The sequence below is a fragment of the Lepidochelys kempii genome, chromosome 10 (assembly GCF_965140265.1).
Source record: "Lepidochelys kempii isolate rLepKem1 chromosome 10, rLepKem1.hap2, whole genome shotgun sequence".
Taxonomy (NCBI): domain Eukaryota; kingdom Metazoa; phylum Chordata; order Testudines; family Cheloniidae; genus Lepidochelys; species Lepidochelys kempii.
The window spans coordinates 64,862,891-64,886,702 of NC_133265.1; the positions used below are offsets into that span (position 1 = coordinate 64,862,891).

A 23,812-nucleotide genomic window follows, 5' to 3' on the forward strand; every position below is an offset into this window, starting at 1 on the left:
GTACCTTGCACCAAAGAAATGGGAGAGAGAAATCCCTACTTTTCCACTTGACAATACTAGCAGGAGATACAATATGAAGAGAACTGCTCTCAAACCTTCATGCTGGATCCTGACTGATATTCTGCTCTCCTTGTGTACACAGCGTGGACACTGGTGCCGTGGGAGCGCAGAATACTGGAATCAAGATCCAGATTGCAGAACCGAAAAGGAGAGATTCTATTTTACATTGAAACTGTTCTAATATGGATGTATACATCGATCAAGTCATTCAAATGTAAACATTTAGGGCCAACTTATTAAAGATACCTTAACATGGCACCCAACTACACGCACAACATTGAAACTGCTGATAACTAGTGAAGAAAGGGCCAGAAACATGCACAGTGCTATCAGTGGACAGTCCTTGCACTTAGGGAACTCAAAGACTTGAGTGCAGGAAACAAGGGAAAGGGGGAGGGAGGAAGGGCCTTTTTTCCACCTCTGCCCCTACTCTTTCATCCAGTGCAGTCCTCCTCTGTCCCTAGGTCTCTAACTACCTGATTTGCTAGTGCATTCATATAGACACCTACACACTCTCAGTTACACCAACAACTAATTGCAGGTGCAAAATATAGAGGCTGTTTAAAGAAAACATGGCTCTGTGCACAAACATATCAGTTTCTTCTACAGTAAATAATTGGTACTAGCAGACACAGCAAAGAAAATTTGTTTGCACAACAAACTTATTAGGCCAAATTCCATCCTTTGTGGTTCCTCCAGTGTAAGTGGAGCAGAATTTGGTCCAGTATTTCAGCATAAACAGCCTCCATTTCTGCACCTCATTTCTTCTGGGAGATGAAGTCACCATTCTGTTACAACACCGTCAGGAATGAGATGCAATAAGAATCCTCAAATGGGAGTTTCCACTTCATGAAGAGCAACGTCCAATGTCACTTACCAATACACGCTGTATGATGCTGAGTGAAACCAGGAGGACACTTACAAGTGAAGCCCCCTATGGTGTTGACACACAGGAACTGGCAGTTATGCTGTTTTGTTGCACATTCATCGAGATCTGAAAGAGTAAGCCAACATTCCTTCCATTTTCAGTCCCTACCAAGGTGCTGACATTTCAATGTCGACACTGAGAGAAGTGGCTGCAAGTTAGCAGTTCAACATACAAATATTTTGTAGAAGAGTAAAACGTAAAAGTACATTTCACAGGCCTGGCCCAGTACTCTAGCAGAGCAGAACGTGCTACCAGTCAGAGGACCTTGCCTGATGTCAGCTAGTGGGACAGGAGAGCTTCAGGCAAGTAACATTACATTTTGATTGATTTATGTAATGCCCTTAATATCAAAGGGCTGAGTAAAGCCCCTGTAGGTTACAACAGCAATTCCAAACTTGGCATAGGAAATGCCATTTTACTTTGTCATTATTGTTTAAATAGTTCCTTTGGGATTACAGCCCACTTCAGCAGAATACAGTTTATAGCCTGCTGGAGCTCCTTTGGAAGACAATTGACTTCAGTGGTAGCAGGCACATATTTTGTAGTAGCATCTATCAGACAAATGATAACGATGGCTCTGATGCTGGAGTGGGTTCCCTTAGTGCAGGCTCTGATGGGCAGGCAGAGTCCTTTTTAATAGAGTAGGACTACATGTGAAGGGAGCTAGAAGCCATTGAATGATTGGAGATCTGACCTAAAAATGCTTTTACAGATTGAAATAATGCGGGCCAGAAGACAGCATATTGTATAAATTACAGAAATTATGGACCAGATTTTCAAATGGTAGAGTCCCATTTGCATGTATATTAAAATACATATGCAAAGGTGCTTCCACAGTATTGTGCACCTTTACCACAAATAGTCACAAACTGGATATTGCAGATGTGAACAGGAATTTAAGTGCACAGCTACCTAGTTGCCTATGCAGTTGCAGTAAATGTATGTGCACTTGTGGATGTGCAATTGCACAAGCTCCTCTTTGCATGTGGAGCTCCACCTCTCAGCATTGAAAGAATTGGTTCTCTAGGATGAATACATGTTAGCATGCAGCCATAAAGCCAGCAACAAAGGGAGAGCAAAATGGAAGATACTGGCAATAGAGAAAATGTCATCATTTTAAGATGAAATTTGAAAAGAGATGGAAATTGGATAAGATGTAGAGCTACAGAGACACTCTTCCAGATGACAAAGCCTGCAGAAGAGAGGTCTTTCCGATCAATGGTTTTGTCAAAAGAGACAAAGAGGAGGCAGAAGCAGCGGAGAGGAGGAGAGACAGAGAATATCCCTGAACTGGATCTGCATGGGGGCACCAGTGAGGCTGTTTGAGAAATGAGGTTTATTGGTAGTTCCTCTTGGAACTGTGAGAAAATGGGCAGCAACAGTGGAGAGCTTGATTGTAGGACACTGGGACCTGAAAAAGCCATGGAGCCGGGAGTTGCTTTAGACAAGAGAAGGAGAAATGAAGGCACAGATGAGGGTTTCAGAATTGGTGGAGTCAAAGCAGTTATGTGCTTAGGCAATATAGACTCATAGACTTTAAGGCCAGAAAGGACCATCGTGATCATCTAGTCTGACCTGCACAACGCTGGTCAGAGAACTTCACCCACCCACTCCTGCAGTAGGCCCTTAACCTCTAAATTATTGCCTCTTCCTGTCAAAAGGCAGTTTTGTAGACAGGAGAGGTGTGGGAAGAAAGGTGAGGGTCGAGCATGATGCCAAGGTTACTGGGAAATGGGAGTAAAGGAAGGAAATGGAGGAGACAGAGTATTCTCCTCTCCTTCATTTTCCTTTCTCATCCAGTGCTGCAGGAATGGTTAGTTAAAACACTGCTGATGCTTGACAACGTATTGCAAACATTCAGTCTGAGCTACTATAACTGGCATTAATTAAAATGAAATTATTATTGCAAGGCATGGCTTAAATCAACATGCTTAAAATCAGAAGAAAAATTACTTATACCAGGGAGCAAATATTGAGAAAGAAAAGTCTTAAAAAATATTCACTGCTATAGTTACTGTGACTAGAATATTCCAACTGTCTCCAATATTTTTGGGCTCGCCTCTGCTCTCACATTTACTCCAGTTTTAGACAGCAGAGTTCAGTGGAGCTACTCCTGATTTACACCAGAGTCAGTGAGATCAGAGTCAGACCCTTGGCATGTATGTTGGTAGCTATTTGTCTGTGAAATGTATCTTTGGGTAAATACAGTAAAATCTGTGAAACGTAGAGTTCCTTCATTCAAGTTTTCACCTTTACAGCTTCTCCCATCCTCTTGTAAGATGTACCCTTTTGGACATGAACACTGGTAACTCCCTTCTGTGTTCTTGCAGATGAAATTGCAAGGCTTAGGGGACTGGTTACATTCATTCAGATCTAAAATGAGAAAAAACAGACTCTTTTTGGTGCTATCAACCAAGATTTGTAATGAAGAGTTAAAAATATTCAGGAGATTATTTCGCACAAAAATATTCCCCCAAAGCCTGGTAACAAGTGATGTTTTGTTTTCCTGTGATGAAAGGAAACCCTCATTTCTTATTCCTGTAAATTTCCATTCAAGTTCATCTCTTCAGTAATGTACTGGCAGGTGTAAAATAATGGAAAACCTACCGATGCAAAGGGTGCCCGTTATATCTGGAGTATAGCCAGGTTTACATATGCAGCGATATGATCCTCTCTCATTGATGCACTCTCCATGCCGGCAGACATCGTGAATAACCTTGCACTCATCAATATCTGCAATGCAATAAATATAAATTCAGAGAGAAGACAAATAATAGGAAATTACTGTACCTGATTTTAGTGAGACTACTGTGTTTTGACAAGAAAAATGCAACATCCAAATAATGAAATGCTCCATGCGTTTAGGAGGCTTGTATCTTTAGAAAGAAAAATATGGAAGGATTTAGGCAATGCAGCACAAATTTAACATTTAAATGTAATGAGCAAGCTTTAAATGCAAATGAATAACTAGAGTAGGAGGCCCTATCAAGAACCTCAAATAAAAGACTTGTTCAAGCTTCCATTTAAGCCAGTGACAAAGCTCACATTTTCTTTTACGAATCTGACCCAAAGAAAATCAACAAGGATACTTCAGCATATTTGCAAGTGAAATTTGTGTAACATTTTCAAAATCACATAAGTGACTTACGAGCTGAAGTCCCATTTTCAAAGATCACATAGGGCCAGGTTTTTAAAGGTATTTTGGTGCCTAAAGATGCAGATAGGTGCTTATGAAAATTCCACTAGGCACTTGTCTGCTTCTTTATGTGCCTTTACAAATCTGGCCTTTATGTACTTAAGAACCTACCTCCAAAGTCAAAGTGACTTAAGCACTTTTGAAAATATTATCCTTTATGTATTATGTTTCTTACAGGTTTGAGAAGCTGAGTGTAACACTGCAGCATAAACTCTGCTGCTGACAGCTCACAACACCACTGAACATCACTGAGGCCTACCTAGAGCAAGCTAAAGTCCCTCTTTTCCAATATTGCATGTTTTAAAGAAAGTTTTCCACTTCCTTCTCCAGGGTTTTCTAGTTAGCACTGCACACTAGAAAGAAAACTTCACCAAACGATGCAATATTGGGGTAAATGGGACTTGCCTCTCCAAGGCTCCAGCACTTTTCATGGGGTGTGTGCATGCAGCTCACCAACCAAGAGCATGCTGGGGCATCACACTGAGCAGGAGCCCATGATCTTGGGGTGGGGAGAGAACAACACTTCTAAGAGCTGGGGAAAAAACACCAACGCTCAGCATCAGTGACTACTGTGCTGAAATGTCTCCTGGGTCATTTGGAGTACTCAGTGGTATGTTTAATTATAGATCCTGGTGACTCCATTGTGTGTTTTTGTCCAGTTATCTTTAATCAAACCAAACAGGTAATTACACCAAACACAAATGCCAGGTTTCAAGTGTCCTCCATTAGGCACAGACAAAAAGCTCAGATCTGAGTGTGCAAACATCCACGGACACATAGGTGCTAGAACTAAGGGTGCTGCCACACCCCCCCGGCTTGAAGTGGTTTCCATTATATACAGGATTTACAGTTTGGTTCAACAGCTCTCAGCACCCCCACTATAAAAACTGTTCCAGCACCATTGCACGTTCATGTGCTGGACTACCTGATGTCTGCATACAAATGTACGTCCTGCCAGCGAATGATTTGGGGAGCCTGCTGAAATTTGGGATTTAGTTGGTGCCTAACCACCTGAGTTGGCTGCTCAAACACCTTTTTGCCTATGCACGAAGGTCCTCAGCAAATTCTGCATTCTTACCGTTGGAAAGCTTGCAGAAAATTTGGACCTAAATGTCTATGTGTTAAAATAAAGGATTTCTGTGTGCTCAAAAATGCAGCAAATGGAGTTTACACTTTATCTCTTGATTTCATAGTCACTAATGTGGTTTTTTGATTGCAGATTTCCCCTTAAACTTTTACAGACAGAAGTACCTGCTCCATTGGTCATGTATCCTCGGCCATGGGGGCAAAGCTTCTTAAAGGCCACGGTGCCTGGGAAGGGGCAGATCTCACAGTTTGGCCCCCAGCCACGCCCGCCATCACAGCAGCATTCAGACTTTGTGACAGAGTTCCTATTGCTTGATCCAATCTGACACAGACTTTGTAACACTTCAGTGAAGCAGTAGCCCTCTCTGTTGTCTGAAAGACAAATTATGTTGCAAGTAGAGTACTCGTGGCAATGCCTGTAGGGGGGTCATGACATATTAGGAATTTAGTCAGAAATATCAAAGAAAGGGAAGCATACTTAACCCTGGGACTGTGGAAGTGAAAATGAAAGTCTGGCAGCAGCAAGAAAGAGAACATGATGTCTGAGGGAAACAAAGGAGACAAGAAATTTAGTAAGAGGGTAGGAGTGAAGTCACAGTGTGCCTAGAAAAGTTGCACTTTTGTTTGAACCCAGAGAAAAGAAGAAGAAGGGCTGACTGAAAATAGAACGATCACAGACAAAAGGACAGAGTAACTCCCTGCTGATTGATACTAATCAACAGGAGGCTTTCATAATAAGCCAGTGCACTCTAACCAACTGATACAAGAGTACAATTAGCAAAGGAAGAATTTAGTGCCAGGATGGTGCCTAGTGACAGAGGGCTCCACCCTGCAGACACTTAGGTAATCCCGCTGAGTTCAAACTCTTTAGTAGTTCTGCAAAAACAATAATATATTATTAGCCAGTGAAATAATCCCAACCTACTGCAAACTTCCGGTACCAAATGAGATGCTAGTTGGCTTTGCTAAAGCATTAACCTGGTGCTTACCAAGGCATTCATTCTGGGTGTCACTGGCAGTGAATCCTTCATTGCATTCACATCTGTAGCTTCCTATTGTGTTGATACAACGTCCATTCTCACAGATCCCAGGTTTGGTTTGACATTCATTTTCATCTGTATTTTTTTAAAAAGATGTGACAAAAAATAAAATCCATAAACATGTTAGTCCAGGAGTCAAAAAAAAAGTATGAAGTTTTGAATTTTGAATATATTCAGCCTGTGGACCCGATTCTCGACTGCCTGTGTCATCATTAACCTCTGTGCAAAGAGAGTGTACAATGCGGCCTGATTAAAATTCTCCATTCACTAACAACAGTGGTAGCATTTTACACTTATCTTCCATATGTGGCCACATATGGAAGGCATTGGAGAAGTAGGCTCTCCACGACCCTTTACCTGCATTTATGGGCACAATTATACAGGTAGATGAGTGATTCTCTCCCCTCCCCCCGAATTCCTAAACAATTAGTCAAGTCCAAAATTGCCAATTTTTCTCCAGAATCTGGCTCTATTATCTGAAATTCAGCTCAGCTCTGCTGGGAAAACGATTATCTCACAGAAGTTTAACACCACAGTTTCACTTACCTACACAGCCCTCACCATCCTGTCTGCGCTGATATCCTGGTCCACATATGCACATGTAAGTGCCAATCAAATTTTTACACTCCATTTGTTTTGAGTCACAATCATGAATTCCTTCTTCACATTCATCCTGATCTGAAAGAGTTCATATTACAGAATCATACATACTTACAGAGAGAGATTCTCATGGAAACTCATAATAATGAACTCTTCATTTTGAAAGTGAAATCACAAACAACTTCTTTCTGCTGTGCTAAATTAATAATCGAAAAATACTGGCCTGGAGGTAACTGATTTCACTTAAGGTGGGTAACCCTTTACATTGATACTATTACCCTTTTCATAGATTAATATATTTTAAGACCAATATAATCAACTAGTCTGACCTTCTCCATAATATGAGCAGGCCATAGACTTTCACCCAAAATTTTAAACTTCCCTAGGATGACCAAAGAGCAAGTGTGAAAAATCAGGAAGGGGGAGGAGGGTAATAGGTGCCTATAAAAGACAACCCCCCCCAGATATCGGGACTGTCCCTATAAAATTGGGACATCTGGGCACACTAATCTTCCCCTCCAGGGCTCCCCAGGGATTTGTACCTGGGACTGTTAGCATTGAGAGAATTATACCCCAACTTGTCTGAAATTACAGTATCTTCTAACTATGAAACCTTACCTCTGCACATTCTCCTGTCTTCTCTAAGAACGTAGCCAGCTGGACACTTGCATTCATATGATCCGTAGGTGTTCACACATCGGAAGGCACACAGTAGAGAATTCTGAGCACACTCATTTACATCTGTATTCAGACAAACAACCATATGCAAAGTGAAACTTGCTTTTGCAAAAGACGCCAGCTGAGAATGTATGTAGTTTAGTTTAGTTATAAATCAGAGATGCTAAATTGCTCAAGGTTAAATTTTACTGTCAGATCTGTGATTCTACTGACTGACTGTACACTTCTGCACAGGACCAGGGCCACAGAAATTCCTACTTGCCTAGATTTCCTTATGGGAGCAAGGCAGCAGAAATCACTGCCTGCAGCATCTATCTGGCAATTGGAGCCGTTTCCAGCTTTGTACTACTAAAATACAATCAGTGTTAAATCAACACCTGCCCCCAGATCTTGTTTACTCTTACACGTGTTGTTGATTCTAGGCATTTTATTTTAGCTACCAACAAGTCAACAGACTCTTCTGTAGCCTGCATTTTACAAAATATTATCCTTATTGTGACCAACATCGCCTGAAACTTATTTATTCATGTGCTGTGTAAACTGAACAAAACTACACTTAGTGTTTATGCATTTGATTTACCTCCCACTGAAGTCAATGGGAAACTTTCCACCAACTTCTGTGGGAGTTGGATGAGGCCCTAAGTGCTTATTAACAGTGGCGTAAGCCAATCCAGTGGTAGAATTACTCTCCGGTGCATTGCTGGAGAGAATTAGGTTATGTCAGAAGGTCTGAACTCTCACATCAAAGCCGCATGCATAGTGAATACAATCAGTAACTTTTCTGGAGAGGGTACTGAATGGAACTTGCTTATGTTACTCCCCACTGGGCAATCCATCAGCACGCACTAGCTCAGAAAGTGAAGAAGCTGCTCACTTACCTTTCCAGTTAGAAACAGGGTAACATGGTAAAAGGATTCACATTTGGATTGGGATTCCTGTATTTGAAGTGCTGATGAGGCTAAGGTCTGCCATAGATAGTTGGAGACATCGCACAAGAGTATCTCTAGTTTGCCTGCTTTGGCACCTCAAAATTTATCAATTGTTCCTGAAGTTACTGATGGTTTACCATAAAACTGAAACTGAAAGACCCACGCATTTGAGAGTCTCACCTTCACATGTCATCATTGGTCCTGGCTCAAATCCCTCATCACAGGTACATTCAAAACCACCTACAACATTCCTACAAGTTCCATTTCCACATGGATTTCCAACAGAGCATTCATCAGTATCTGCAAGCAGTTAAAACAAGACATGAATGCATGTTACAGGAGGCTGAAGTTGCAAGTATCTGACTCTGATCACGTGCAAGGATTCTGCATTATTCATGAGCATGAGAGTTTAAAAACAAGGAATCAGTAAGGGTCCTAAACTGGAGTTGCATCTATCACTACTCCTCTTTATTGTTATACTTGGGGAATTAGGAGTCATTACAATGGAATACAACACTTTTACTTACCTACACATTGAGCTCCCTGAAGGATATAACCAAAAGGACATTCGCAGCGGAAGGATCCATCCGTGTTGATACACTGCCCAAATCTACAGTTATCTGGGTCAAGGCACTCATCCACATCTTAGCCCAGAAACAAAAATGAAAGGGCTACAGTTAGTGAAATTAATTAAATGCCATTTTTTAGACTAATCTAGCATGACAAACATGAATTTAGGACTGAATATTCCACAACACACAATGAAAATATTTGAAAGGAGATTAGCTCACATGAGGGACAATAGGAACTTTCATGCCAAATTTTCCAAAGGCGGCACATAAGTTGCAATGATCTTAAAGGTTGGATAAAGAACCTTCTTAAGAGGGGTCCCAGTGAGAGGAAGCATCATGCTATAGTAGCTATCTCACTCTCCTGATATCAAAAGAGTTACCCACAAGATTTGGGCTAGAGTGTTGTTTGTCTACGGAGGGAATTAGACCCAAGAATGTATACAGGTGAACTGGGACTCTGTGGTTTTAGTACTAAGAGATTAAAACCATTTCTTACAGATGAGCTGGTTATAAATGTTGGTAAGAAGCGGAAATATGCAGCTTGGATCCCTTCTCTAGGTTTTTCAGATTTCTCCTGGTATGTCTGGTCATTATAATTTAAGACAGAGAACGGTCTCCTCAAGGTTAATTAATGGAGTGGGAGAGAAGTTCAAGTTTGAATTTTACATTTGTATAAATAATTCCATGCAAAGCGTCTGTACAAAACAAATTCAGGGCTTTTGAAAACATTTGCAGAGAAGTGATTTTTAATTGGAAGAGAGGGTGCCTGATGGACAGGAAGTAGCCTGCTAGAGTTATGACCCTACGGTAATGTTCAGAACACCAATCACTTACCAAGCCGTGCATCCCCTGGTCCAATAAGGATGCCAATTCCAAATGGACAAATTTGACGAAACGCCTCTGTAAGTGAAATGTGTATGTTAAACCATGTAACAACAATTAATTACAGATAAATATATTATCAGTTTAACATATGGTGGGACGCAGCTTTCATTTATAGGTTACATTTAAGAGGGTGTGCGTGTGCACACACACACTCAAATGTGGTACATAAAGTATATATACCTACACTCCTTTACATATAAAGTAACTGTATTCACTTCATTTTTATCAGGTACATATATAATCTTACAAACAATTAGCATTGTTTATTTTATCCTTATGGAAGACATTAAGTAAAAGATTTCTATTAAAAGCAGTAAAATGTCAACAACGGTATTCTTTTTTCTTGTAACTAAAATTTCTGAAGAAAATACAGCCTGATCTGATTGTAAACCAATTTGTTGAATCCTGTAGAGCCACAGGTTAATAGCTGCCTTTTATACATCAAGTATTGATTTCAGTACAGATGAACTGAGACAACAGCACCTCAGCCTATCTTAGATTTACAATAGAATTAGTCTGATGTCAACAAACCACTTGAGCTCTTTTTGCAAGATATCAAATGGCAGAAGTCGTGCAAGATCAGGTTGCTGTCCACTCTTTGGTGTGGAGAGCATGTTCCCCCTTGTTTATATGAGTCAGTTAGCACACTCTGGACACTTGAAAAATAAATAAAATCATAAATTTCCACTACACTGAACCAAAAGGTAACGAGAATGGAAATGCTCACAAGATTTCCATCAAGTCAGATTCAGAAAATAGAACCCTTATGATTTTGAGTTAGACCCAGGACAAAACCCTCACACAAGATTTGGGGTTGAATCGAAAACCACCCCTCATCCCACCCAGCCATAAAATTTGTGCAGGAAAGTGGAGTCTTGGATTTGAGATTAGATCAGACCCACCTTGAGATATTATTTATCTACTCTACACTCAGAATATAACATAGTTATAGTTGCAGATGTTTTGTCTCATGGCTTAATTTTAAAATATTACCTACACTTTGCTGAGATTGTATAAAATGAAATGAAACAAAACAGAACGGTGTATGATAGCATTAAAAGTCAATCAAGTGCCAGACCAGCTGTTCCTCACAGAGAGTGAAATTCAGCCCCATGTAGAGTGTCAGCAAAAGGGCTATGCATCACACAGGCGTTTAAAGTAGGGCTTAAAATGGGACATAAGTGATGCATAAGCCTTAGTCTGACCATGTGCTCAAGGGCACATTTCACATGGTCTGCATCAGGGAATACAATACAATGTTTAAAAAATTTGGCATCCTCCATACTAAGGGAGTTTTCTAGGTTCAGAAATTTGTAAGCAATTTCTTTTTTAAAGATGGAAAAAAATAAAGAGCCTTGATCTTGTCATCTGAGAACAATTCAGACTGGGACAAATGTATGTGTAGGCACTTCAGGAAAACGCTCTGAAGCTCACCATGCTTTTATAATTCACTCTACCTTTTTGACTTGTACACAGATAGACCAATTTAATCACCCACGCTTAGGGAAGAAGCCTTCAAGAAACAGCACAATAGGGAAACATGATGTTTTGTTTCTTGGCTTCTGCTCAACATCTCCATGATTTGTTCATGAGCTGAACTGCATTAACACATCATTGAAAATAGTAATACTGTTAATCGTGATTTGTCATTCTGAATTAATATACCTGTAACGTAATAGCACTGACACTGTGAATTCCCTAAGTGTCTATTCAGTAAAAAACTGTACACCAATACTTTAACTGAGCACAGCATGTGGTTCAGGGCTATCCTAAATCAGGGCTGCAATGAGTAATCAGTTTCACTGTTCCCCCTGTTATTTGAGTCTTTCATAGCTACAGGATGGAGAAAAACTTTTTAGCAATAAGAAAATGTGCCAAAGACAGGCAAGGAGGTTCAGAGAGGCAAGTGTAATACTTTTAGCTCTACAGTTTTTAAAAAAAACTGACTAGATTTCAAGCTTATGGTGGCCCTTCCTAGATTTCATTTTGTTTAGATGAAATTCCCTTGTATCCCATAGGTTTTTAAACTAACAGCCTAGCAAGGACTTAATGCTATTCTACCAAAATTTAAAAATAAAAGATGCATTAGAAAACTCCAGAGCAGAGACTTATCTGACTGACTTTCCATAAAATAACCCAGAAATGCTACAAATATTTTTTGAGAAACAGGTATGTTGTATGGTTTCAGAGTAACAGCCGTGTTAGTCTGTATTCGCAAAAAGAAAAGGAGTACTTGTGGCACCTTAGAGACTAACCAATTTATTTGAGCATGAGCTTTCGTGAGCTACAGCTCACTTCATCGGATGCATACTGTGGAAACTGCAGAAGACATTATATACACAGAGACCATGAAACAATACCTCCTCCCACCCCACTCTCCTGCTGGTAATAGTTTACCTAAAGTGATCATCAAGTTGGGCCATTTCCAGCACAAATCCAGGTTTTCTCACCCTCCGTCCCCGTCCCCCCCCACAAACTCACGCTCCTGCTGGAAAACCTGGAAAACATGGTCTCTGTGTATATAATGTCTTCTGCAGTTTCCACAGTATGCATCCGATGAAGTGAGCTGTAGCTCACGAAAGCTCATGTTCAAATAAATTGGTTAGTCTCTAAGGTGCCACAAGTACTCCTTTTCTTTTTAGGTATGTTGCTCCTTTTCTTTTTAGGTATGTTGTATGCCTTTCTATAGCACAAAGGTCTTTACTTCATCAAAAGAAATATTAAGTGAGATGGTTACTACAGAGAATTCTTTGCTGGATGTCTAGCTGGTGAGTCTTGCCCACATACTCAGGGTTTAGCTGATCACCGTATTTGGGGTCGGGAAGGAATTTTCCTCCTGGGCAGATTGGCAGAGGCCCTGGGGGTTTTTCGCCTTCCTCTGCAGCGTGGGGCATGGGTCACTTGCTGGAGGATTCTCTGCACCTTGAAGTCTTTAAACCACAATTTGAGGACTTCAACAGCTCAGACATAGGTTAGAGATTTGTTACAGGAGTGGGTGGGTAAGATTCTGTGGCCTGCATTGTGCAAGAGTTCAGACTAGACGATCATAATGGTCCCTTCTGAACATAAAGTCTATGATTCAAACAAAATAATCTACTAGTTCTTGAGGAAGATCATTCTGTTTTCTAATTCCCACTTCTATGACTCTCAAAGTTATTGTTTGTCTTCTTTCAGTTCTGAGTGCCCATAATACCATGATTGCATTATATCTGATAACATACCATCTCCTTCCTCTGGGCAAAGCTCACATGGGTCGCCCCATCCTTCTCCTTGCAAGGCGCAGCAACATTCTTGCTTGGAATGGTTTCTGGATTTGGGAACTGAGCATTTGCCATCTTCAAATTTGGTAAAGCAATAACTCACTCTCAGATCTGCACAAACAAAAGCACATTATAATACAGCTCTGTATTAAAGACATTAGGACTTGGTGCAATTGGTATGTGAAAATCAAAACTTAAACTAATTACAAAAGAGCTTCCATATGGATGATCTTAAAAAGCATTGTTGTGGCCAGTGGTTACAGGGGATTAAAACAGAAGAGAGAGCTCTCTCTCTACCAACCAAGGAAGAGAAGATCCATGGGAGAGAATTGTTTACTCTAGCCAGGGAGAAGAGGGGGGAGCTCCCCACTGCTTTAGAAGAGGAGGATGAGCTGTGCTCCTCCCAACCTCATTTTCCTTTCTTGCACCCCCTGAATATTAACTTAATTTATTTACATTCTATTATTAGAGCAATGACCTTTAGCTAATAAATCACGTGGAAACTAAAAAGTGTGAGTTAACCCTTGATGATAATGCTGTATGTAAAAAATAATCGAGTGGCAATTTTCAACAGCACCTTTTTCCTCCTCAATGCTTTACCAAATTAGAGATAAAGGCCCATTGGTTCTGTGGTACCACATTGTGTTCTTACATGTTGGGTAACCTAAACACTGGAACAGAAGTGAGAACGCAGACCACATGCCTCCAGCAGGCAGACAGCTGGCAACTCCTTAGGTTGGCACTCAGACAGCATAAGGGTCAGCTGCAGAAGCAGCTGCTCATCCAGTTTTCTGGCTACAAGATCAGTGCTGGGCACTGTCCAGACTTCAGAAAAACTCTAGGTAATGTGAAGTTTTAAACAGAAGCTTGTTTGGCTCAGTACACTCAAAAAAAACAACCTTCCGCTGAAAAAACACATTGCTTTAAGTTCAATGTACAGAAATAAATTAATTTTCCTGTGACAATCCACATGAAACACCTGTCCTCTTTCAGAAAAGATAAGATGAGGTTGCATTATTTCTACAGTTATTTTCTTGGCTTTGTGGGTGATTTTTCAGAAGAAGAGATTGATAGCACATGGGCTTTAAACAACTGTGTAAGTGCGGCTACTATTTTCACAGTGCAAAACCAAATGTTTACTGCAGGTTGGATTCATCTCACCAAAACCACAATCTCATTTAGCTATCATGGGATGAAGAGCTCACTAGGATTTCAACAAGCATCCCTGTCTTGGGCCAAACATAACTACAGAGATCCTGAAAGGTCTTGTCACTGGTGATTCTTGCTGGGCCTACTGTACATTGCATTTGTGAACCTGGATATCTGTTTGTGAGTTTGGAAGTTTATATCTACTTGAGCTTCCTCAAAGTCTTTGAGATGTCCAGCTCTTTAGTTTGCTGCACTTCTGTGCAGGCAGTAACAAGCCTACATGTTTCTATTCCTAGCTGTTCAGTTTTTGATCTCTTTTCTTAGTCAGTTCCATGTTTATGCTCAAAACACTGCACGTGATTCTGGTAGACAGGGCTGGATTAACTCTCCTGTGGACCCGGGGCTATTAGATTTTGTGGTGTCCATATATACAAGTCTTTTTCCTAATTTAAAACAAAATTATCACAATTATGGCATCGAGGCTATTAATGCTATATTAAACTTGCCTGTTAATTAACATAAAACCATTCTGTGGTTATATTTCAGTCTTAAAACATGTAGAATATAGTTAAGTTAATTCAAAATAGCCTACCTCTTACCTTACCAGCTGCTATATTAGTTTCTTTCTGGGAGGGAGTTTGGGTGCAGGAGGGGGCTCCAGGCTGGGGCAGATATTGGGGTGCAGGAGAGCATGAGGGGTGTGGGCTGTGGAAGGGAGTTGGGTGCAGGGGGGGATTCTGACCTCAGGCAGGAGGTTGGGGTGCAGGAGGTGGTGTGAGGTGTAGGCTCCGGCCGGGAGGCGCTTACCAGAGGTGGCTCCCAGCCGGTGGCACAGCAGGGCTCAGGCAGGCTGCCTGCCTGCATGCCATGGCCCCACGCTGCTCCTGGAAGTGGCTGGCTGCTGACACATCTCTGCACACCCCTGGGGGGAAGGGGACAGCGTGTCTCCGTGTGCTGCTCGCACCCATACGCGCTGTCCCCACAGCTCCCATTGGCTGGGAACCAGCGAATAGGGGCTGCAGGGACGGTACTGGGGGCAAGGGCAGCATGCGGAGCCACCTCCCCCCACCCATGGGCCACAGAGATGTGCCAGCAGCCGGCCGCTTCTGGGAGCGGTGTGGGGCCACGGCATGCAGGCAGCCTGTCTGAGCCCTGTTGCGCTGCTGGACTTTTAGTGGCCCGGAGATCATGATCGACTGGCAGAGGCTCCAGAATCAACCAGTTGATCGTGATCGATGGATTGGTGACCACTGAATTATATATAATTATCGATTTATTTTTGCGGGGCCCCCCTTAGCCCAAGGCCCTGGGCTGCAGCCCCTAAAGCCCCTCCATTAATCCAGCCTTGCTGGTAGAACAAAGGCATCTAAATCCTTTTAAAGCAGAGGGTGTTTACTCTTCTTACAATGCTGCTTTCAAAGGTTCTTCTAGTCTTTTCTTTACCATATCTTCCTGGTGAGGAATAGCATGTATTTGATGCTACTTAACATCTGCTAATCCTTTTTCACATACACTCTGTTCTTTTCGTCTACATTAGTATTACTCTAATGTAAGCTCTTCTGTATATTCATCCTCAGCTCCCATTCCATACACTTTGTTCAAAGTTCAGAGTAGCCGCCTCAGTCTTTATTTTCACCTTTCCCCTCCTCTTTTAAGATTTCTAAACTTTTTCTCCAGGTCGGTGAGGAAAGGTTTCAAGCAGACAGGGTTCCGTTGCTTAACTGTGTGCCTTAACCATATCTTTTCACTCTTAATTGCTCCTCTCTCTCTTGTGCTGAGGAGACAGTGTGAGAGAGAATCTAGGACAGAGTACATAAGCATCAAGCTTTCTTTGTGAAAAACCACTATTAGATTCTACAGCCTCTTTGTTACTTTAGAAACAGGCATCTAGTAAACTTTTTAGTAAACCCAAAGCAAATAAATATAAAAAGACCAAAATGTATAAAATAACTTGCCTTGGCATCTTCTTCCTGTGGAAGACAGTACAAACCCTTCAGGACATAGGCATGTGAAGCTGCCTGGAGTATTGCTGCATGTACCCAAGGCACAGATTTCTGGTTCTTCTACACACTCGTCAATATCTGCAAGAAAAGGAACACAATACTTCAGCAATCAAAACTGCTGTATTGGCAGCTGCAAAACACAAAAGGTAACTGACAATACCCCGCATAGTAATTGAGATCCAGCAGGTATTACACTGCATAGTTTCAGCTGAGAGCAAATCCCTGTGCCTTAACGAAAATAAACTTTAGCGCTCTATTGATAATAAATCCAGGTGTGCAATTTGGGATTAACTTCCAAAGACGTTTTCAGTGGGCATGCCCATAATAATGAGACATCTTCAGGCCATACAGGCCTTTAAAAATGTCTTTCCGGGGGTCACGTCCTCCAGTCTTTGCTCAGGCAAAACTCAGAGGGATTTTTGCTCGAGTAAATACTAAGTGATGACAGCACAGGCTATCTAGCATTTCACATTACCAAGAGAAAAGTAATACTGCGTATTTAGATACCATAGTGATAGGTACCTAGACAGACTAATGGGTTGCCCCAAAATGAGTAAAAGTCTCTGTGGCTGCGTAGCCTAGAAGGATTAATTTAATTATCTATTTTTTAAATCAATACCATTTACACTTTATCATACATATTATACTGTACACATGTACATAAACTTTACAGGATACTTAATTTTGTTGGAATTATTCTATTTTATGATTAGGTTCAGACACTTGACGGGGTCAAAAATGACACGTCAAGGCCTAAAGATAGGCATGACTATACATATTATTAGGACTGAGAGCTGCTTTTGACCAGGCTGCCATTATGAAATACGAATGACCCTTACATACCTTCACACCTGTCATTTTGCAGAACGTATCCAGGAGGACAGATGCATCTATACGTCCCATCCAGGTTCTGGCACGTGCCAGGTGAGCATCTACCAGGCTCCACTGCACACTCATTGATATCTGCAAGCAAAGAAATGAAGGAACAATATTCAGAACAGTTATTGAGGCAGCTCTAATCCTGCTCACATCAAGTCAAGTGCAAAACTCTCGGTGAAAAGAATGGGAGCATCTTTCACTTGCAGGGCTCTCTGAGGGCAGGGAGGCAGTCCTTTTTTACAAGGAGTTTAATTTGCTTATAAATTATCTTATAAATCAAGAAAGACAAAAGATTCCTCAGCCCAAGAATCAATATCAATTCATCCCCATGTCAGACATGGACAGGGATATAAGTGGATTAAATGTATCTGGAAGGGAGCAGGCACCCAAGAAGTGTGAAGTGCCCCCATATGCTGAACACTTCTATTAAGCACCCAAAGCCTTCTGTTACGCTGCTTAACAGTGCCTTAAACAGTCTCCACCACCTTGTCCTCCAAGCATCCACCCTCACCTTCTTTAAAACTGGCTTCCTCCAGGAGTCCTGCCTATCTTCTTCCCTTCACCGCTAATTCCCCACCACCTGCCTTTCCTGATCTGTTCTGTGTCCTGTTGTCTTGCTTTGATTATTTGCCTTACAACCTGATCCTGAAAACACAACTGCATGTAAACTTACTTTTATGCACAGTGCCATTGAAATTATACAAAGGAGCAACCATATGGGTGGGAGAAAGGCTCTGCTGGATCAGGCCCCTATGCAAGGGTGCGTGCTGGCCAGGAAAGGTGTCATACTATACATTTGTAAAGTGCCATGGTAATCTAGAGAGCTATGTACATTCTTATTAAGAAGAATCAATAACTATTATAAAAGAATGAAGTAAAATCGGACTCCGATGAAAGGGGAAGATCTGGGAAAGTCACTGGACCTGTTTGTTTCCCTCAAATATATGCAAGATGTTTTTTAAAAAAGATTACACGCAACGGCCTGCAAGGTATTTGACCCCCCTCCCCCCCGCAAAAAAAATCCCCAGAGAGGAGACAGAGGTAGTTTTAGCCAGTCCTAGAGCAAAATTCCTTCCTGACTGTGTGCACAATAACTTAATGAGTATTTCAAGGAATACAATATTACAATGCAGCATGCTACCACAGTATTTGTGCTTTTCGACAAGAGCATAGTGATAGCAGGAGAAGTTCTTCTCTAACCTGCCTTTTTCTCACCATTTTGCCTGGGAACATGTGCTGAGGATTTACAGTCCTCTTGCCATAGTAACCAATGCTAGATTAAAATCTCACCCACACAGGTCCTGCCCTCGGGGGACACCTCATAGCCATCGTTGCAAAGACACTGGAAAGACCCAACTGTGTTTATGCAGCGGCCATTCCTGCAGAGCATCCCATTTCCACTTGCACATTCGTCCACATCTAAAACAAAAAACTAACATGAGAAATGCATGGCGAATATCCACAAAGATTAAATACACGTAAGAAGGAATTTTGTTTATTAAACTGACTTTCATCCTCACAGCACAATATTGATACATTCAGGATGGCATAATTATTTATCTGTCTCTTTATCCCCAAATGTGGGCCCTGATTCTTCTAAGGGATATGCACACGTGGGTTCTTTCTCCCACCTGGAGCCCCATTTGCATTCAGTAGGGCCACAGACAGACAGCCTTTCACACACTAGAATCCCATTACTTGCAGAGATTTTAAGTCCACAGTATTCCTGTCCAATTCTGTCATCTCCTGAAGAAAGTCAAAACAGTTTTCTTCTGTATCATAAATATTTTTGCTTTCCTCAAAAACTATTGGGAAAAAATTGCAGCCAATTTATTGTTTTATGGGATTCTTAGATAGATAGATAGATACTTAGAATTGACTGTATATTCGGAGGCATATGTTCAAGTGGCTGACAGAAGAGGGGAGTAAATTACATAGCAAGAGATTAGAGAGGCAAGGTGGGTGAGGTAATATCTTTTATTGGACCAACGTCTCTTTTATTTTTATTGGTCCAGTAAAAGATATTACCTCACCCACTTTGTTTCTCGAATATCCTGGGACTGACATGGCTACAACTACACTTCCTAGAGTGTGAGACTGATAAACTGGCTTCTAGAGCAAAGAAATTGCTCTTTACCTCTAATTATATTGACTATACAGATGGGATTTGAATTCACTGAAAAATATGGTGTTTATGACTATGTAATTAGAATAACAGACAATCTTAGAAAACCTGGACTGGTCTCAGCAACAGTTTTAGTACCTCCTTACCTATGCAGTCATTATTGTGTGAGAGAATGAATCCATTGTCACAGCGGCAGTTGAAAGAGCCAACGGTATTTCTACATGTTCCATTGCCACATGGATCTTTTTCACACTCATTAATATCTATGAAAGAAAAGCAGCAACAAGAACTCTTGTTACTAACTGATAGTGAAGAGGGAGGCCAGATAGCCAAACAATGTGCAAAGAAATGAACTAATCCTGGATTACTAAAAGAGCAATTGGGAGAATAGAGATTAAGCTTCCCTAAAAAAAAAGGAAAAAAAAGGAAGATATGAGACAGGGTTATACATTTGACTGATCATGTCAAAAGATGTTTTTTTGAGCAAGGGCTGATCCACAACTTGTTTATATGCAGCTTCCATCTTGCCGTTTCCTAAGGAGGCATACATTAACCTTGTCTATAAGGGATCTGCTGTCTTCCCAAGGGCTTTTAGGTGGCTAGCCACTTCTAGCCAGACACGCCCAAAATCTCAGTAAGAAAACTGAGTGAAACCCAGAACAAAGGGTGCATTTCTTCTCTCCCACTCTAATAATGTCCCCATGGAAAAGGGACAAATTGGCCCGAATCTGACTAGTTTTTATCTGAGATGAGCTCTACGCAAGCAAATGCTTAGAAGGCTTAGATGCAGTAGAGTATATTCACTGATTGCATAAGTGGGCACAAGTCCTCTGAAGTCAGCAAGTAATTTGGCCCTAAACCTGAAGCTTTCAAAGGGCTTAACATGAAAGTTCTTGTTTTACTTAAACAGCTTTGCTTCTGCCTTGCAGGAAATCAGTCCTTTACATGCTTCAGCATTAGACAGTTTTACAATTATTGCATTGCAATGTTGCATTATTAATCTGTGGAATTCATTTCCCCGAGGTATGATTAAAACCAAGGGGTTAGTGAAATTCTAAAAAGGATGGAATATTTATATGAAGAACAAAAACATCTCTCTACAGCTATGTTAGGTAGGATACTTTTTTTTTTTTTAAATCATAGGCACTATATGCTTCAGAGTATAAAACAACCACTAACTGATGCAGAATAAACTTAGCCAATGGTCAGTTCTATCCATAATTGTCAACTAAGGTGTTGCTTGCTCCTTTTTCTGAAGCATCTATTACTGGTCACTGTCAGAAGCAGGTCACTGGACGAAAAGTGCCACTGGTCTACTCGGATCTGGCAATTACTATGACAGAGAAATGGCCTCAAACCCTTTACTCATTAATCTAACAGCATAACTTGATACTTGCCTATGCACATCGTTTGGTCAGCATTGGTTTTGAATCCCGAGTGACATATGCAGTAGAATCCTCCAACAGTGTCAATACACTGGCCATGGCTACAGATATTGGGAATTTCTAGGCATTCGTTGCGATCTGTAAATAAAAGGCATCTGAAAATTGTTCCATAAACCACAAAGCCAGAAACAAACTATAAGTGGCAACTATGAAAACTAGTATCCAATTCATGCTTCTAATTTAAAATGACAATTATTCTCTCATGGCAATAAAGTACTAATTTGTTAACACAAAATGGAATATTCATGGTAAATTAATTTTTGCAACATTTGCAGATTTGGAAAATAATTGGGAAAAGTTACTTACAAGTGACTATTTCTAGCTACAGCAACAGGGCACCATGGGAATAAAAATAATGCAATGTAATTGTGTAGGAAAATCTCTCTTATGCTGAATTAAACAGCTTGTAAACAAAGAGAATAAACAATTGTGCAGTGGTTTGGGAGGTTTAAGAGCTTTATCTGTTATGGTTATACATATTTCCAGAGAAAAATGCTACTTGCTTGCAGACATGTTTGATTATAGTACTGAATGTAATATGATCACCTTGATTAACCATCAGAGAACTCATACAAATGAGAAATGGAGCGAACACTGGCCCTTCCCTGCACTAGGCTCTCAGAAAGCCAAAATCCAACGTGCAAGCAGAGTGGTGCACAAATAATATGGCTACAGTGGTGCACCCAAGTGTGGTTGCATCTAAATCTCATCTAAAGTGACACTACGCAAACCACAATCAATGGGAGTGTGATTAGCTTAAAACAGGGACATGCCTGGCAAATAATTTGGACAGCACATTTCCTGACAGTAGCCACAAATGCTTAATAGCACCATCTTGCACAGAAGAGCAACAAAAAGTACCATACCATGTAGTGCTGGCCCAGTGCATGACATGCTGATTTCTGATAGCAGGATGTCTTTTGCACCAGTTGGATATGTGACTACTCACTGCTACCCTTGCTGTGAATGCTTTCCTCTGTAAGTTCAGGATTTAACCAGCAGTCAGAAAAACACATATAAAGAAGCAGAATGTTTACTATTCAGCACATTTCTCCCCATAAGAAGAAGAAGTAGAGATGGAAAAAAATCTCGTAAGGTGATCTTGTCTACCTCCATTCCAATGAGGGCTGGTTCCACTCAGTATACTCCTAAGTGTTTTGTCTATTCTCATTTTAAATGACTCAAGAGATGGGGTACTCCCTTTTCTCTTCAAAGCCATTTCACAATCTAACAAATGTGGCTAATTAGGTAAATTTTTCCTTATATTCAGTCGAAAGAAAGAAGCAGCTTCTTCCCGGTGATGGAGAGATCCATTAACAGGAAGTCCCCTGTTCTGTCTTCACAACTTTCAATGGTTGCACTCCAAACTTTATGGCCATCATAGACCCTGGGAGCTTCTTTTGTGATGAACACAGAACATTAGGAACTGGGAAGCGGCACTCTTTTAGGCATTATGAAAGAAAGTTGGATGCAAATTATTATCTTGCCATAACAGGTAACACCTGAAGAATTCTATTTAGATACTGAGAGGAGTAACTAGCTCAATCTGTCTGAGGCAGCAACGGGTCATATTTGGATATAATAGCACACAAACAGTTCTAGTATTACCATTTTCCATGCAGTGGCTGCTCTGTGGGCCCAATCCTACAAGGTGCACAGCACCCTAAACTTCCATTGATTTCAGTAAGGTTGCCAGGCACTTTTCTCAGGGCTTTGCTGGATCAAACCCTTCATCAAACACTTTTATTTTGACTGTGATTGTTCCACCTTATTTTCACTAAATATAAAATAAAAGCAAAATACAGGGAAGTAATGCTTGTGCCAATTTGTATTAGGGTATTGTGGCTCATATCAGAACCTTCCCTGGTTTTCCTGTTCTGTTAAAATGAAGGAATTACAACAACAATCATGTTAACAACATGCTAAATATTTGCACATGTTGCCATATATCTTAACAAAACAAGCTTTAGTTCTCAAAGTGATTTTCTTTTCTGCCCCTACACCCTTTTCCCATGAAGGTCTCGTAAAACAATGCAAAACTGCACTGCAGTGAAAAGTGCACTTCCTAAAACTCAAAAGATTAGAAGCAGAAAATCCAAGGAAAATGTTATCAAGTTCCTTTGTAATTATTATTTTGTCCAGAAAGGTATACAATGTTTACAGCCACTTGGCACACAATCCTGTATAGAACCTTTGTGATTCTTTAAATAATCAAGATAACAAGAATACCATTCTTGCTATGATGTCATCCTTGGAAAACAGAGTGAATGGAACAGAGAACTGTAGTCCCAGTCAAATAAGTATATTAAAATAATCTCCAGAGTCTTGTTTAAGTGTGAAAAGCTTCTTAAACTTTCTAAGCTAGCTATTGAACATCACCTAGCAGATAAGACCACCTTGTCATCAGAGACTACTAAAAGACAGTGATTATTTGTGAAAATCTGAGCGGTAAATGTGCTAAAACTAATGTTAAGATTTTGTCACGGTTATTTTCGGTGAAAGTCACAGACTGGTCGTGAGCAATAAACAAAAATTCACAGCAGCCCGTGACCTGTCTGACTTTTACTAAACATAATTGGGGGGATGGGGAAAGCGCTAGCGTGTGTGTGTGTGTGTGTCAGCTGGAAGCCCGAGCCCTGCCAGGAGGTGCGGAAACTGCATCGCCACAGTGCAGGGCACATGGCCTTGCCTGAAGCCATGGGGTGGGGGCACACGGCCCCAGCTGCAGCCATTGGTGTACAGTCTCCGGTCCCAGCTGTAGGTGTTGACAGCTGAAGCCGAAAAAGTCACAGGGTCCGTGACTTCTGTGACTAAATCGTATCCTTAGCTATACACATTTAGCAAGTGATAATGCAAACCACAGTAATTATGTAGAGGAAGGGGAAAATACTGCACTTTCCCTGGGAAGTTTTTGAATTTCCAGGGCCAGATAACAGTAATTTTCCTTGGCTTTACCTCCACAATATACCACAAATGA

At 40.9% G+C, this 23,812-nt stretch overlaps 1 protein-coding gene across 8 annotated transcripts in view; it reads right to left on the reverse strand.

Annotated features, from left to right (window-relative positions):
- Window positions 1–23,812, reverse strand: part of FBN1 (fibrillin 1) — a 220,249-nt gene that overhangs the window by 11,513 nt on the left and 184,924 nt on the right. For 7 of the 8 annotated variants that reach the window (XM_073303899.1, XM_073303905.1, XM_073303898.1 and 4 more), the window contains 16 exons: window positions 20,788–20,913; window positions 19,537–19,653; window positions 18,556–18,684; window positions 17,230–17,349; window positions 16,339–16,464; window positions 13,196–13,345; window positions 9,924–9,989; window positions 9,045–9,161; window positions 8,698–8,817; window positions 7,529–7,651; window positions 6,857–6,988; window positions 6,260–6,385; window positions 5,436–5,642; window positions 3,596–3,721; window positions 3,239–3,361; window positions 938–1,054 (listed from right to left, as the gene is read on the reverse strand). In XM_073303899.1, coding sequence (XP_073160000.1) covers window positions 938–1,054; window positions 3,239–3,361; window positions 3,596–3,721; window positions 5,436–5,642; window positions 6,260–6,385; window positions 6,857–6,988; window positions 7,529–7,651; window positions 8,698–8,817; window positions 9,045–9,161; window positions 9,924–9,989; window positions 13,196–13,345; window positions 16,339–16,464; window positions 17,230–17,349; window positions 18,556–18,684; window positions 19,537–19,653; window positions 20,788–20,913 — 2,025 coding nt within the window. Of the gene's footprint in view, window positions 1–937; window positions 1,055–3,238; window positions 3,362–3,595; window positions 3,722–5,435; window positions 5,643–5,753; window positions 5,813–6,259; window positions 6,386–6,856; window positions 6,989–7,528; window positions 7,652–8,697; window positions 8,818–9,044; window positions 9,162–9,923; window positions 9,990–13,195; window positions 13,346–16,338; window positions 16,465–17,229; window positions 17,350–18,555; window positions 18,685–19,536; window positions 19,654–20,787; window positions 20,914–23,812 lie in introns of those variants that run through there. The other variant, XM_073303902.1, reaches the window with a different exon arrangement.